At 42.4% G+C, this 17,346-nt stretch overlaps 1 protein-coding gene across 1 annotated transcript; it reads right to left on the minus strand.

The window, feature by feature from the left end:
• Positions 1-616: 616 nt before the first annotated feature.
• mc2r (melanocortin 2 receptor) lies at positions 617-15,873 on the minus strand (the record flags this gene model as incomplete). Its single annotated transcript, XM_083989460.1, has 5 exons — positions 617-1,181; positions 3,057-3,393; positions 12,296-12,335; positions 13,958-14,024; positions 15,788-15,873. The coding sequence occupies 5 exons, from the start codon at positions 15,871-15,873 to the stop codon at positions 617-619; spliced, it is 1,095 nt and encodes a 364-aa protein (XP_083845586.1).
• Between the last annotated feature and the right edge of the window lie 1,473 nt (positions 15,874-17,346).

A 17,346-nucleotide genomic window follows, 5' to 3' on the forward strand; every position in this document is an offset into this window, starting at 1 on the left:
CGTTTTTCCTTAAAGTGTTGTGTTGTGGAGTTTGCAGCGTCTTGGCCCCTCACGGCCACCGTATCCCCTTCCGGGATCATCCCTATGTTCCCCGGGTCCTATGTTCCCCACTTTGTATGGGACAGGGGAACATAGAACCCTTTTTCTAAAAAAAGGTCCTATGTTCCCCGCTTTTCCCAAAAAGGACCCGGTGAACATGCAATTTTTGGTCCCATACCTGGAAGTGGAGTTGTGACTTGGCATATTTTTGCATATTTTTGAGTGAGAAGTTGAGTTGTGACTTTGAGTGAGAAGTGGAATTTTCCCATTGGTTGGTTTAGGCAATGAAGAAAGGAGTTGGTTAAGTTTAGTAAAAAAGACCAGGTAGAGGCTAGACAGGCTAGATAGATGTCCAGATAAGTAGAGAGAGTTCATCGACCAGCAACATAGGACCGACATAGGACCCTTTTTTTGAAAAAAGGGTCCTATGTTCCCCAGTATGTATTGCGACCGGGGAACATAGGACCCTTTTTGGGAAAACCGGGGAACATAGGACCCATTTTCAAAAAGAGCATAGGTACAAAAGGTAAGAACATAGGTATGTAGGTAAGAACATAGGTACGCTCCCCTCCTTCCTCTATGAGCACTGCTGAGGGCAAAGCAGCATCTTCCTGAAGGTCTGTGTGAGCTCTGGGCTGCGGAAGGCGTAGATGGCCGGGTCGATGAGGGCGTGGCTCATCAGCAGCACCATGTGGAGCTGGAACAGCGAGCGGTAACACTCGCAGTACGGGTTCGTAGGGCACACCATGATGATGATGAGGTGGAGGAAAAATGGCGTCCAGCAAACTACGAAAGCCCCGAACAGGATGGTGAGAGTGAGCGTCCCTCTCATGCTGCTGCCCCACCGCCGCTGGTACCCACACTTCTTCCCCCCACCGCCACCGCCGCCGGTGGGCAGAGCTGCGATCCTCCTGGCGTGGATGCGCGCCAGCATGAACATGTAGAAGTAGAGGAAGCAGATGGTCGCCAAGGAGACGACGAAGAAGACGACGAAGCAGATCATGATGAACTGGGAATCGAAGAACCTCACCATGAGCACGGCCAACACCCCACATGTGGCCCAGATGACTCCCAGGATGGCTCTGGCGCGCCGCATTGTCATGATGTTGTGATATCGCAGCGCGTGGAAGATGGTGATGTAACTGGAAATGACGACAAAAACAAAATTACTTTGGTTAATGTGAGACCAGCCTGTGAAAAGCAGCAGCTGGTTACTATGGCCAGGGCCGTTGCATAGGGGAGAAAGGGCCCCAAAGCCCAGTAGGCCCCACATAGAGGTCCAGTGTTTAAGGGCGCTTTCACACCTATCTCGTTTGGTCCAGACTTTCGGACTTTTCGGTTTGATCGGAACCTAAATTCCTGGTGTGAAAGGTGCCGCGGACCACGCTCCGCACCAAAGGACCAAATTTCGGTCAGACCAAAAGAGGTGGTCTTGGTCCGGACCAGACACACCAAGGTTCGTACCATTTGCAGTGTGAAAACAACTTTTTGTATGGTTTGGACCTTAATATCAATTACAGGAAGTTTTTTTCTTACAGGAAGTAACGTCACGCTAACCAGCTGACTCTGCAAAACAAAACTAGCCTAGCATGTAAGCAAAACAAAATCAGAGACGTTCTATATGACAAAATGAGCCGCGAGAGAAGTATTACAACGGGAAAAAGTATTACAAAGGGAAAAAGGTGACTCGCCCGATTCATTTTCTGTAAACAGGAAGTAATGTCAGAAGCCGGCCGGCCTAACAACGCAGCATAACCAAAACAAAATGAGCCGTAATGAGTACGTAGGGAGATGACACGACGTCCAGTTGGTTTGTCTTGTAAAGTCCGTTATTCCATTTGCAGTGAAACCAAAACCAACTGGGCCAAATGTATTACAATGTTCAGAGTTGGTTCCGACTTTCAGGTGTGAAAACACCCTTTTATTTGGCAAGGTTTATTATCAAAATCTGAATATACTACTCATGAATATTTTTGTATTAGTAGGTACAGTCGCTATAAAAAAAACAAGTGAGCGTTGCCAACTATAATCTGAATACTAGATGTCATGTTTTCCCCCCATTTTACACACTGGACCTTTAAGCAAGAGACAAGGCATTTCATTTTTGAATATGGGACAATCCAGTATTATTATCAGTGTATTCATTGTGTTAACCATGTTTTAGGCCATTACTGTGTTACTGTATGCCTATGGCCAAGCCTCAGGCCACACGGTTCCCACTGCTTTTCGGGGGGAACATGCCCGGTGTGGAGGCCCATGCATGGACTGGGAGGCTGGGGTTCAAATCCCACAGATTGCTGGTGTAAGAAGAAGAAGGAGAAGAAGGACCCATAGGAGCATCTCCTAAAATAGGTGGCAGACGTACTAGACTGTCATGGTTCTAATAACAAAGATGCAGACTACTGAGGGTCACTACAGTAATAGCCAAGGCCTGATTGACTCAAAGATAGAGCTCTATACTGAAAATGATGCATTGCAGACTGTGCCAGTGGTGTGAAATTATAAATTGCTGTCTCCTATAGGCACGGATGTGATTTCGGAGCCATATCAAAATACATCAATAATATAAAACAATACATTATTTCATATTGAACTGAAACTGTAAACAATGATAACAATGCAGGTCTGACCCTGAGTGTGTCCAATGATTGAAGTGAATGTTATCACAGGCATGACAAATTAATTTGCTCCATACTACTGAAATAGTATGGAGCCTCCTATGTATCCTCAATTTTCCTCAAACCATACATCTTCCATATTGATAATAAAATGACATTTTTCAGATTGACGGATGAGGAATTGCCCCCAGGGGACAATAGAGATTTCTTGAACCTGAACTTGAAGGAGATTAACTCTGAGACCTGCGTCTGCCTCAGCAACTCAATGAGATTAAATAGATTACATACGCTGGAGCAGAATGAATTCACACCATCAAAGACTCAAATCCAATATATCGTACACGTCCATTAGAAAGATCTCTGTGTGCGACATATAGATAGATATCTATATACACATACCGGTCCACGGCGATGGCCAGGAAACTGAAGATGGAGCCGATGAAAGACATGCACAGCAGGGAATCCATCACATCGTCCAGCTTGGTCTCGGAGGGGCCCCTCCTCTCCAGCTGTCCCCCGTCAGCAAACACGATCATCAGGTTCTCCCAGGTCTTGGTGAGGCTGGCGATGGTGTTGAAGGCCGCCAGGCTGCAGATGAAGCAGTACATGGGCGAGTGGAGGTTCCTGTTCCGTATGACGGCGACCACAACCAGGAAGTTCTCCGCCAGCGACGCCAGGCCGATGGCGAAGAAGAGGGAGAAGGGGACTTTGACGTCGGGGCAGTCGGACTGGGTCGCTGAGGTCGTGTTCATACTGTAGTTAGCCAGGATGGTGTTCTGCAGGAATTAAAGGGATAGTGCACCCAAAATTGAAATTTCACTCATTATCTACTCACCCTCATGTCGACTAAGGGCTGGGAGAAGTTTCAGAGTCCTCCGTGGCTTCTCTGAGTTACAGGGGGTCTCGGCGTAGCAGTGCATGTCCATATAACGGTTGCAAATGGATACCACTTTTCTTCGTGACAAAAAGACACACCAAAAAACAAATATCAAACAACACAACAAGACAAATATCTCCATGCTGCTCGTATGTAATGTCCGTCTTGTATTGAAGACAGGGTCCGTCCTCTTCCCAGTTCGTCCAAATTTTACGAACCGGGAAGAGGAGCTTCGAGAAGCTTCCGCTACAAAACTAGCTTGAAATATAGACTTATTTAATTTTTTTCGGGACGATTTCGCATTTCGGGGCTTCAATACAAGACGGACATTACATACGAGCAGCATGGAGGTATTTGGATGTTTTTTGGTGTGTCTTTTTGTTACGAAGACAGTTGGTATCCATTTGTAACCGTTATATGGACATGCACTGCTACGCCGAGACCCCCTGTAACTCAGAGAAGCCACGGATAACTCTGAAACTTCTCCCAGCCCTTAGTCCACATGAGGGTGAGATAATAAGCAAAATTTCAATTTTGGGTGAACAATCCTTTTAAAAAGCTGATTAACATGGAAACGACACCAGACATCGATATTACAATCTGGTGTCGAGATCCTCGTGGTATTTTGTATCATTATCTTCATTTTAAACATTTACTGAGCTTAAGGTTTAAGGCTGGATCAAGAAATACAATTTTAATAACCACAGTTTTGCATTTTCCTTGAATTTAGTCAATGAATGTGTCAAGTTAGTCAATGGAAACGACAAAGAAAAATATAAAGTGAGAAACTTGTAGAATGAGAGCAAGACCAATCTAAAGTAAAGGCAGCATTTGTGTGACGAAATGTTTGCCCTTTTTCATCAGTAAATATAAATTGATGATGAAAACAGCCATTTGTTTCACTGTTAGTAATGTTATCTGAAGTTACAGCTGCAACTAAATGGCTCAGAAATTATGCAGGCAGCATTTATCAAAAGCTAAAGTCAAGTGCTAATTGTGGATGCAATGATGGCTGGAAATCATTTGAACAAACGCCCACATCTTCCTCTAGAAGTTTCACTAAATAAACATGATGAGAGTTCATCTTCTCTTCTAAACCTGAACACACAGATTGAACAAATGAACTGAACATGAGTCATTATCGCTTATGACAAAAGCAAATCATATAAACTGACTAAAATGAAACTAATGGAAACTGGAGTCAAATCTTCAAAAACTAACAAAAATAATTGACTAACTAATTAAATGACAAAGAAATTTAATTAGTTAACAAAAAAAAAAAAGAATAAACTCTGGTTCTTGTGTCTCTCCCCATGACCAGATGTCCAATCTGACCTATGACGCTGGTTTGAGGGGTTTCTCGTCTCATGCAGTTATTTCAAGGTTAAATTTCAGCCACTCTCTAATCTAAATCTCCTTTTTTGTCCTTTTTTTCCAGCTCGGGATGGTGGTGGTGTTTCTGGCACAATTAATTATTCCCATCACACATGTACGCATTTCTCTCTCTGATCTGTAGTACGACCTTTTGTCCAGATCTCGTCGGAGTAATTCTGCCCTTCAGCAAAATGTTAAGTTCCACCTGAGAGACACATTGTAATAGGAATATTTTCTGATCATAATAATCATAATTGAAATGGAAGAAATACTTTGTGATCTGGGCAATGAGTCAGAATTCCTGCCGTGCTGCAGACTGAAGATAATTATAACAATTACACAGAGCTTTTATCCAAAAAATCCTCTGATCCGTCTTTGCTTTTGTCAAACTCAAAATGGTGTCCGTGTTTTCAGAATAATGAAACAATCGACACTCAGACGAACAAAAGAAACTTTCACTGGGGGAAACAGAATCACCACCTTTGGGTGTTGAATGATTTCTAATTGTAAAATGCATCAATGCATCAGTTCTGCTGCTGTCCAATGTTTGTCTCTTTTATCTCAGTTCAGAAGAAGATGAAAAGAGTAAGAATTAAAAAGGAAAAATGAAGTGGGGAAGTGAGAAAATTTCCTCGCAGAAATTTTAAGAGTGCCACTTAGAGCTAATCAGACAGACACACCCATCCATCCATCCATTCTCTTTCGCTCATCCGTGTCTGGGAAGCGGGGGCAGCAGTCGGAGCAAGGATCCCCAGACTTCCCTCTCCCCGGACACTTCCTCCGGCTCCTCCGGGGGGACCCCGAAGCGTTCCCAGGCCAGCCGATTGACGTAGTCACTCCAGCGTGTCCTGGGTCTTCCTCGGGGCCTCCTCCCGGTGGGACATGATCGCTGCACCGATCCACCTGTCAATCTCACACTCCATCCTTCCCTCACCCGTGAACAAGACCCCAAGATACTTAAACTCCTCCACCTGAGGCAGGAACTCTCCACCGACCTGGAGGGTGCAAACCACCTTTTCCCGGTCGAGAACCATGGCCTCTAGGTGCTGATTCTCATCCCAGCTGCTTCACACTCGGCTGCAAACCGCCCCAGTGCATGCTGAAGGTCCTGGCTCGAGGGAGCCAACAAGACCACATCATCCGCAAAAAGCAGAGATGAAATCAAGTGGCTCCCGAACTGTACCCCCTCCGGCCCTTGGCTGCACCTAGAAATTCTGTCCATGAAAATAATGAACAGAACCGGTGACAAAGGGCAGCTCTGCCGGAAGTCCAACACGCACCGGGAACAGGTCTGACTTACTGCCGGCCATGCGAACCAAGCTCCTGCTCCGGTCATACAGGGACCGTACAGCCCTCAGCAGAGGGCCTCCGACCCCATACTCTCGGAGCACCTCCCACAGGATGCCACGTGGGACACGGTCGAAAGCCCTCTCCAAGTCCACAAAACACATGTGGACTGGTTGGGCAAACTCCCATGCGCCCTCGAGCATCCTGCGGAGGGTGTAGAGCTGGTCCAGCGCTCCACGGCCAGGAAGAAAACCGCATTGTTCCTCCTGAATCCGAGGTTCGAAAAACGAAGTGAGGAAGTACAAGTGAGAAAATTTCCTCGCAGAAATTTTAAGAGTGCCACTTGGGGTTTGTGATCTCTTAAGGTCAAGACAGAGCTAATCAGACAGACACGCGATCATCTTTATCGCTGAGCACTAACACTGAGGAGCTGTCAACCTGTCTCCTTCATATAAATGTATGGGAGATGGGGGTCAGAAGTTGATTAACTGCAGAGAAGTCCATAATTAATGATTTACGACAGACGCATTATGATGTCACCCAATTTAGCGCCAACATTTCATACAGTACACACCCATTATAATCTCAAAATTTCTCCAAAAATGATCATGGCCATTAAACACTGATTGATCAAAAACTATAAAACCTATCAAAAGGTGCATTACCACATCCATACACGAAAATTGTGTCTACATTTTAAAGTTTAAATGGAGTCTCTAGGTGAAAGTATGTCGAATCTGTAGACATTTGAAAAAGTCCAATTATTTCTATTTTTTCACCAGGGAAATTTTTCACAGTTTTTCGTCCTCATGTTATATCCACCTGTCCCAGCTCCTGTCATATACAGAGTGTTTTGTCTTAATTACATTTTATGCACTTGTTATTCTGTAAGCATACTGACCACACCAGACAGCCCCATAAGCATAAACTGCAACATATGTGTCATGGGGGATTACTCTTTGTTTTTAGTGTAGTTATCCTTGATTTTCAATGCATATTGTTTCACTGACATAACACCCAGTGGTGCTGTCAGGATGATTTACTACGCATCGTTGCTCTGGTTTCACTTGGCTAAATTGAAATACTTAATGCATTCATAAACTGGTTTTGCAATAAAATCACACTGACAAAAATGTTGCATTAGGATAAGCTGCGGCTAATTAAAATCCATCAGTCTTGTCCTGAATTCTGTCCATCATTATTATTGTTGTTGATGAAATGAAGTGGAATTATTGATGTTGGTTCCCATTTTCATGTATTATCATTTATAATGATTAATGAGCAAGGTCTCTCCCTATGCAACTCTCTCTTTCTGTGTCCTAACCCATCCATTGAAAGTAGACAGCTGCTCACCATGAGTTCGGCTCTGCTCAAGGTTTCTGCCTCTTAATAGGACATTTTTCCTCACAACTGTCACCAAGTGCTGCTCTAGGCTGAATTATTAGATTTCTGTCGTTTCTGAAGTATAATTAGAAATTTGAAACGGTTGTGATTTGTGCGCTAAACAAATAGAAACTGGCTTGATTTGACAGAAATTCACTCAGCAAACACAAGTAGAGAGCTAATGTGGGTCTTAACTGGGAGTCAGGACAGAGATAAGCCACTGCTTTGTGAGACGAGTAGTGCAGACCAGTAAAGCAGTACCACGGGAATGACATTAGATCTTCATATATTCACTCATGACCTGATTAAACTAAAGGCTTACCTTACAAGATAAGAGACAACTTAATTATTTTACACTGTTATGAATCTATCTAATAATAATTTACCATATAGGGACAATTAGGGATTTTCTATACTTAACACTACTAGTCCTACTGTATAACTATTCACACACACGTTTGTACATACAGTAATTCAGTTTTAAGTAACCACTCACATGCACATTCATACACCAAGGGTACATCAGGGACGATTATGGATTCAGCATGTTGCCCAAGGACACTTCACTATGTAGACTGGAAGAGTCGGGCATCAAACCACCAGTGATTCATCTAATATTTGTTGAGATGTTTCAGCCCGGTACCAAAGCCCTGACCTCTGCTCAGGCCTGGACGCCTCCTGATAGCAGCGATCATCAAGCCTGTGTGATGTCTGTCGTCATCTGTCATGTTTTCAGTCTAACAAGGATTTATTGACGACATAATGACAGTGTGGAATTATTTCCACCGGCGCAGTAAACAGTTCAGGAAATAATCATCTTGTTACATGTCTGTGTGTGTGTGTGTGTGTGTGTGTGTGTGTGTGTGTGTGTGTGTGTGTGTGTGTGTGTGTGGGTGTGTGTGTGTGTGTGTGTGTGTGTGTGTGTGTGTGTGTGTGTGTGTGTGTGTGTGGGTGTGTGTGTGTGTGTGTGTGTGTGTGTGTGTGTGTGTGTGTGTGTGTGTGTGTGTGTGTGTGCATGTGTGTGTGTGCGCGCGCTAATGAAGGACATTATAGAAAAATGTGAATGAATGAGAAAAACGCATGCGATTTCATATCAGACTGTAGAAGAACAGTGCTTGTGTAAGCGCCTGTGTGTGTGTGTGTGTGTGTGTGTGTGTGTGTGTGTGTGTGTGTGTGTGTGTGTGTGTGTGTTAATATATCCCCCTCGACACATTATCAATATTCAGATCTCATCAAACTTAAGGTCAGATAGCGCTGCAGGGTAAAATTTGCAGGGTCCTGCTACGTTATTGATTAAATGACGAGATAAAATTGACTCAGCGCCCCGAGGAGAAGCCCTGCAGGTTCCTCCTGTCACTAATCTTTCCTGTCGAGAATTAAAATCATATTAATTATGTCATTCCTGCGATTTTAAGCCATTTAACACTGTCAAACATCAGAGCAGATTTCTCCACATGGATATTTCCCCAGCTCTTTTTTTTTTTTTTTTTTTATCTCCTCACCCATTCAGCTGAACAGTCTGTAATGCATCGCTGCACGTCCACTTCTAACCTCTAATCTGTTACATTATGCTCTGTCACAGCCTCATTCTACATGTATCCCCTCCTGCAGCAATGGAAACTTTAGCCTCAGGCATCATCAAAGTTTCATTTATTATCTCCCCAGTGACTCATTGTTTGTGTTATTTTAAAACCTACTGTATAAAAAATGCTCTGAATAGGTAAATAATAATACAAATTCTCATGACACAAGAAATTGCAGCTCTTCTCTCTGTTTTCTTCTCTGAGTATCAACATTATATAAAATGACCAAATACCAAATGATAGAAAGTCACACTTAAATGGCCAAAAGGACATGACTAATACCAGATATACAATATAATTATTGCACATTTTCTTCCTGAGTCACAGGCTTTGCTCTTTGCTATTATTACAGCTTCTTTTGAGGTCAGGATTATTACCACCTGTTTGATTTTTGTGTAACAGCTGCTACATCAGCATTAGTGAGGAGGGAGACACAGACTTCAGCTCTAATCTGAACCAAACTAGTTTTTGTTTGTTGAGCTGGTTTGGATAGGATAGGAATTTATTTATTTAAAACAGGGACAATGCACAAAAAACATCTTGTGAGACAAGAGAAGATGCCTTGAGCCAGGCTGTAGCAGCATTTGCTAATTTCCACCTGTAGTCCCTGGGCTAAAGAGAAGATGAAATGGGGGAAACGATCTAAACAAACAAACCGCTGCAACAATGTCAATGTACTTGATTGTTCAACCTGGGGTAATGGGGGGTAATTAGGTTGAAACACTTTTGGAAGACTTTCCTTAAAGGCATCCAGTCGATACGGTTGTTAAACTGTCTGTTTTGGAAAGTTACAACATTACTGACCCGATGTTAGCTTCTCCTGTCCCAAAGGGGTTGGTTGGACTAACATCAGAGCTCTGGACAGTCAGAGAGTAAATCCACACCAAACTAGGAAAAAACACGACATTATGATCTCGGCTTTATAAAGATTCAAAGGCAGCGAATAGCAAAAACAACAAATAGATGGAAAAACTGTTCAAACAGAGCAGCTCAGACTGATTTAAGGAGGGTGAAATCAGCAAAGCTCTGTAGTAAAAGTATATTTTAGGAGGAATTTTGCAGGAGCTCAGTGCTTCAAGGACAAGGACCTGGTTTCCCCTCGGGCTGAGCCTCGGGGTGTGACAGAAAATGTAGTTTTTAGTCAGGCGTCTGGATCAGACAAAAAAAAAAAAGTTTTGCCCCAGGATCTCCAGGAGCATGAGTGTGGAAATAAAGAAGAGAGAGAGAAACAAGATGAACAGAGTTCACGGAGAGCGGTACAAACAATCAGGTTTCTTACCTCCAACAGTTTTAGCCACACAGTGTTTGCTGGAAGCTCAACACACTAAACTAATGCAAAGACACACACACACACACACACACACACACACACACACATGCTGTGCAAGAAACAGGGAATAAGTGATGAACCTGCTGGGTTGCACTGGATACCCCATGCATTTAAGCTTTTAAGTCACAATTATGGGCATTAGAACAACTACAAAAACAAGTCCCAGCAGGTGCATGACTTAAAGCAGAAGTGAGTGATATATTTGTGTTAATATAAGTCTTAAATAGTTATATCTTCCGACAGCAATCACTTACATAGAGTGTTTGGACTGAAACACGGGTCTCTCAGTCCCTCTGCTCTGCTCTGAGCCGAAGAGAAAACATTTATCGTATCCTACAGTTTTTATCCAATGAGGAGAGAGAACGGCATGCAGGGCTGTGTGTGCAGCCAAGGAACGCCGTGAATGTGGTGACGTAGCGACGAGGACTGTTATGGTGCGTTCAAGGAAACTCGTATTTTTCCGACCGTGAAGTGGTACCAGTTCGATCTGGTACGATTTCACCGGTCGGAAGTTACGAGTGGCCGTTATAGTGACTTTCACCGGTAAAACAGGTCGGAAAAACACGAGTGGGTTGCCTGGAACGCTACAAAGTCGTAAGTTGTGACTTGAAGCTGTAATTTACGATTTCAAAAGCCTGCCTGGAACGCAGCATTAGCGAAAACGACCGGATCACTCACTTCTGCTTTAAGATTGGAAATAGCTTCTGTTTGCGTATTTGCAGGCAGTTAATACCAAGCAGGAAACATATAGGCAATGCACAAACATGATATGAAACACCTTGTGTTTCCTCTGAAGGCCTCTCTTCTTTGTATCCATGCACTTTAATTCTCTCTTATGAAACATTTCTGCATTTCTTTCCTTTCATTATCTCCCTTGTTGTATCATTTATCACATGTTAAAGATCAAGCAGCTGGTTTCCCACAGCCTGACAATGGTGTGTTATACCACTAGATGCTCTCCATCATGTTCATATGTTCTCTCCTCCCACGCCGGATATTGTTGAAGACAAAGAGCTGGGGTTTGATTATGCACAGTGGTGACACTTATCTGTTATCTTTTGGGCTCAGCAGCCATTAAATGTCACTTGTCAGAAAAGAAAAAGGTGAGGATGCATGTAGGAATAAGGCGCTACGCACACAATACACACACACACTCACACAGATGGAGCTCAGTGAGGCCGGAAGCGTGTCACTGATAAGTGCTTTTCAGTGCTTCGCAGTGTCTATTTTATGAATGATTTCCTTGAAAATCATAGTAGTTTTTCAGACAGCTTTGTGAGTGTAAGTGATCGGTGACAATGGAAGCACCTTTTCTCCACAATAAGTGCCCAGGGAAACATGGACAAAGCTGCATGAATCAACCAGAAGTGGACAAAGTGGGAGCAGGAACGATAATGGACAGAGGTCTGGATACAGGTTGGCTGAATGTCAGCCCCCGTCCACCTTTTATTACACAACCTGAGAGCTGAGCTGTAATTTTCTGCTTGTACATTTCTAGGTAAAAAAAAAAGAGAGAGAAAAGGTTTCTCTGCATTATGTTGTTAAGCAACCTTCATTGGTTTCTTGTACCTAAGAGACAAACCAGTATGAACGTTATTATTATTAACAACTCTCTGTTGTGCAGCTACAGTACATGAGGCTTTCTGGTATGTGAGGACACATTTACAGTCACACACTCCTTCATACTGCATCTATAGACAAAACAGATCAACATTAAGTTACCCCCACTGGATTCCTAATTGGATACCGCCAAAATAAAAGCTCGAGCTAAATGAAGCATCGTGCAAAAGCCTTTCGTACTTACTTGTTCCTCCCTCTGCTAAACAGCCGTCTTGTTTAGAGGCCTTTTAGGAGATGATTTGTCTTTTCTTCTCATTATTTTCTACCGAGCATCCGAACAAAAGGCACTGATATAAGAGCTTCAGTGAGCCTGTCTTTCAGGAGTATTTTAGGCGGAGGACTGTGTTTGTATGTGGGCGAGAAAGGGAAAGAAAACACTGCTGTTGTCGTATCCTTGAAAGGCTGCAACACATGTTGGTTTAGTCCATTTCTCTGTTTGTCTTGTTTGTCACTGGATCCATTAATGATATATCAGTGCAAACCAAGGACAGACAGACACTGACCCTCCGCCTCTCTCTCTGCTTTCCCCCCTCTCTGTTCAGAGAAACTACATGTTATTGATAAAACTGAATCATACCTGGTGACGCTATACGAGCTGAAGACTGGCGCTGCATATTCATTAACTGTTCTCGCTACAGTACGACTCCCACATGTGCCCATTTACTTAAATTTACATACTTGTGAATAATGATAAATAATAAATGTGCCTTTTGCATGCTGGAAAAGTCAATCGCACTATTTGGAAGACAAAAGGACAAACGTTGTGGGTTAGGCAGATGCTATGGCAACATTTCCTCTGGAGTAAAATATGGAGGCGAGAGTTCTTTGAGAAGGTTTGGGCACCGTTTGCTTTGTTTGTGAGAGATTTGGAGCAAATGGATGAAGAAAAATTGAGCACAAATCAATGTAAACCTCACAAATGGAGTGATCCCAGAATACTAACTAATGATTTTTGGAAATTTTTGAAACCTTGAATGTAACTTTAATTTTTTTATTTGTTTAATATCTGTTTTTCTCATGTATTTATTAGATTTTCTTCATTTATTCATGTACTTTGACCCTGTGCTAACTGTTAAAGCACACATTTGTATAACTGAAACTGCATTATATGTAGCCTACATGTGAAATCATGTAAAAATGCTAATAAAGACAGTGTTAAAAAGGCATATTTGAACATCACAGTATTTCCATGAATCAAACAAGAATTGTTCATCTTCTTTCTGGTGAATGAAATTTAATCTCCTCCAGCATGAGAACACACTCTCAGTGATGTTCTTCCTGCTCTAAAAATCAATTTTTCACTTGTACCTGAGACTGCGCTGCTCTTTGTGAAGTGAAACCATCGTTACCGAGCTCCTTTCTTCTCACTGTTTTGTCTCGCTGTAGGATGAACTATGACCACCCAGTCCTTCCCTCTTTGTTATTCAACATTGATTTAATAGTTTGTACGTGCTCCAATGTTTCTTTCTCCTCTGAAGCTTTTGTGACAAGGTGCACGAAGTTCACAGTTTCATTAATTCAGTGATAAAGACTTTAAAAAAAGAAGTTAAGACTAAAAGTGTGTCACCACAGCACAACTAGACTGTCCTATTTTGAGGGTTGCTTTAATACAACTGTCTTTTTCCTCGGTGGTGAAGGATGCAACAGTGTAACCTTTCCCAAGATTCATTGCACCTTAGTGATAAGAGAAAATAAAATGAATGAGAGCCACTTTCAAATGTAAAGAATGTGCTTCAGCTCAGTGCAGTGGCTAAAGGTTCAAGTTTTTGCCAATAAAAGTTAAATGATTCCAGTGTTGTGAGGTGACACTAAGGTATAAGAGCAGAAACAGGTGGTGAATCTTCACCAGACTGTTAAATGTCAGCTCAACACTCAGCTCCACATCCTGCAGCATGCTGACGTCCTCACAGCAGCTACACCATGCAGGCAGAGGATGTGAAAAGAAAACATTTCAGACTGAGCCTTTGTACAAACAGGAATTGTGAATAATCAACAGGAGTCGGGGTTTTTCCTTAATCTTCAAGGCCTCATTCACTCTGAACAACAATAAAAACACAACTCTTTGTTTTTACTCCAATTTTTCAGTTGAATTAATAGATCTAAACACATAAAATGTTTTATTCTCTTTAATTTTGTTCATAAATGTGCAGTAGGAGCTCAGTCAGTCCCAAACACAGCAGCCCACAGTGCAAAACTGACTCAAATCCCTTTGTTGCATGCTGTCTCTCTCACACTTTCATGAAAAAAGCCCCAAACAAATATCTTAAAATGAAAAAGAAATGTGTACTGGAGCAGCTATGGTGCAACAGATAAGCTGATGTGTTTTGTAAATCTCTTTAAACATACCAACATGTTGGATAAGCTCTGTGGGAGCACCCTCAATTTCGTTGTACCTGCAACGACAATAAAGGATATCTATCTCCCACACACATAGTTTGATACGCACTCATATCTCTTAATCTCTGTCTGTTTTGTTTATCCGTGTTGTTACTGTAATTACATATTGTCCCCAGATGTTGGACTGTTCATTTGATGTTTATTCTGTTGTCAGTGATTAGGTGAGACCACACTGACCTCTGTGAAATGTGAGAGACTTTTTTTTAAACTTCATACCTGAGGCGTTTACCAGTAATAATAACCTCTTTAGCTTTGTGCACCGACACTTGGGTTTAATTAACCCACAACAATATGATTTGAGATTTATCTAATTAGCAGTAGATTGGTTCTCATATAACAAGCTTAGTATCAGATATACATCAGTTGTGCATTGATAAGATTCAATAGATGTGCACATTAATTTTCCTCGCATTAATATAAAACAAACACATGCAAAAATAGATTTATTGTTGCTCTTAAACACACAGAGAGAGCTTTTCAATAAGGAGCTCAATCACCAGGGATCATGCTGTTTACTTAAAGGGATAGTTCAACATTTTGGCAAATTGGCCATTACCATAATCCCTATAGTCATAGCAGTGGGTTTGTTACCTTTAATTGTCGGTGCAAGATATTTTTAGAACGGTGGAGCAGAGCCGTGAGCTGCTCAGAGCTACACTAAGGAGGCTAATGGGATTTCTTGGTTTCCCTCATCAAACTCATCAAATACACAATCCAACAACTCCACAACGCTCTGGTGGACAAGTTGTGACCTGCACATTCACCACGCTATGAGATAATAACAGAACGTTACCAGACTGAGTTGTTTTAGAGGCAAATGCAGAGACTGCTTGCCGAAAAACTGCCCCCGACAGGAATGCACATAAGATGTTTTGCATGAATTTGCCTCTAAAACAACTCTGTCTCGTAATGTTCTCTTATTATCTCATAGCGTGGTGAATGTGCGTAGCTCTGAGCAGCTCGCGGCTCTGCTCAGCCGTTCTAAAAATAGCTTGCACCGACGGTTAAATGTAATGAACCTACTGCAAAAACTACTGAGATAATGGCAATAGGCCAATTTGCCAAAATGTTGAACTATCCCTTTAAATCATTCAGCAGAGGTTTTACAGTGAAGCTTTAAAATCTGCAGATATAAAATATATAGACTACTTAATGAACCATTTTCAGATGACTCACCCTCATGAAGACAATAGAAATAAATAAATACATATATTAGTTGTTTTGCTCTTGATTTTTGCGATCATACTTTTATTTTAAATGCAGATCCAGACACACCCACCCTCTGGTTATTTCCACCTTGCCTGCAACTGGTGGCATCCGCTTCTGACTGGTGCCAGTGGGACTACTGGACCACATCACCTCCATCTTCACCTCTGGCTCCAAATCCACCGTAGGGAAGATTTTTAAAAGTATTATTGCCTCTTTATGGAGCAGCTCCCCCACTGATACCACTGACCCTTTAACCCCCTCAGGTCCCTCAGGTCATCACACATGCGCCTGTCTCTCCTCACCGTCCCACCGAGGTGACCGGGCTCTCCTTCTCAGCCTCCTCGGCCTTCAGACTGTGCAACAGCCGGCCTGCTGTATCTTATTAGCTCTGCCCCCATCCGTCACCTCCTTCAAATCCCAGCTCAAAACATTTTTTTTTTAACTCATTGGTGCTTGAATCATGAGATTATCGGTCTCCCTTGGTTCGACCTTAGAGACGGACGGAGCATCAGTGGTTCATCAGCTGCACTGGAGGTGTCGCTCCACAGCATGCTCCTCCAATTCTCCTTCTCAATGCAGCTCGTATTTGTCCAATATTCATGCTGACAGATGCATAAGAATAATGCATTCATCTTGCTATTTGCTTCACAACAGTGTTATCTTCTCTAACAGACTGGAGGACTGATACGTATCCAAGACCTATACCAAGGAATGCAGAAAACAACACAGCTGAGTGGTGAGATCTAAGGAGCTGTGAAGAGGCAAATATTATCATTCAGCTTATTCTTCACTGTCAAGGTCAAGGGGATTCGGTTTTCATAAGCGACGGCTCATCTTTTCTCATCGTTAAAGTTTCCACAATATATTAAAAAATCTATCCTGATGTAACCTGTAACCAAGGTGAAGCGATGTAATGCAGTAGCCTATGTCGTGGTAAAATCTCCACCATGTTTGTTTTTCACCAGAACAAACCACATTGAATCAAACTAATTTGATTTATTCATGAGAATATTTTACCTTTGTTACTTAGCAGCACTAATTGCAGAGATCGGTACTTGACAGTACTTGATGGTAGCTATATGCAAACAAATGCATGAATTGAATTCTTCTGTTTAAAATGCTCCCAGATTAGAGTCCCATTATCATCCCCTCAGGTTGTTTTGTGTTTTGTAGGATTTGAAGATGGCTGCAACAAAGGGGACACTCAGCGTCTAGGTGAAGGACCAGTGCTGTGTTTTGATGAGCTGCAGCCCTGGGGGATGTGTGTTAACCATGGCTCCATGGTTGGACTACCGGTATAATACCAACCTGAATATAAAAAAATAAAATAAAAACCCACAAAAGGTTACAAAAGCATGCTGGGAATTTAACACAGCAGAGCTTTTAGATTCTAAAACATTAGAGCAGCACTGTCTCTTATTCTGTCTTGCAGATTGAATAAAACAAGGCATTAAAATTCAATAAACACCACAGCAACAGAAGATATTAACAGTATTAATGCAGCAGCAGCAGCAGCAGCAGCAGCAGCAGCAGCAGCAGCAGCAGCAGGACGATTTCTACCTCGATGAGGCTGCTAAAACCTCTTTTGTGCCAAATGTCACTTTTAATGGACTGCAGAGACAGAGGCAG

The sequence above is a fragment of the Trachurus trachurus genome, assembly GCF_905171665.1.
Source record: "Trachurus trachurus genome assembly, chromosome: 16".
NCBI lineage: Eukaryota > Metazoa > Chordata > Actinopteri > Carangiformes > Carangidae > Trachurus > Trachurus trachurus.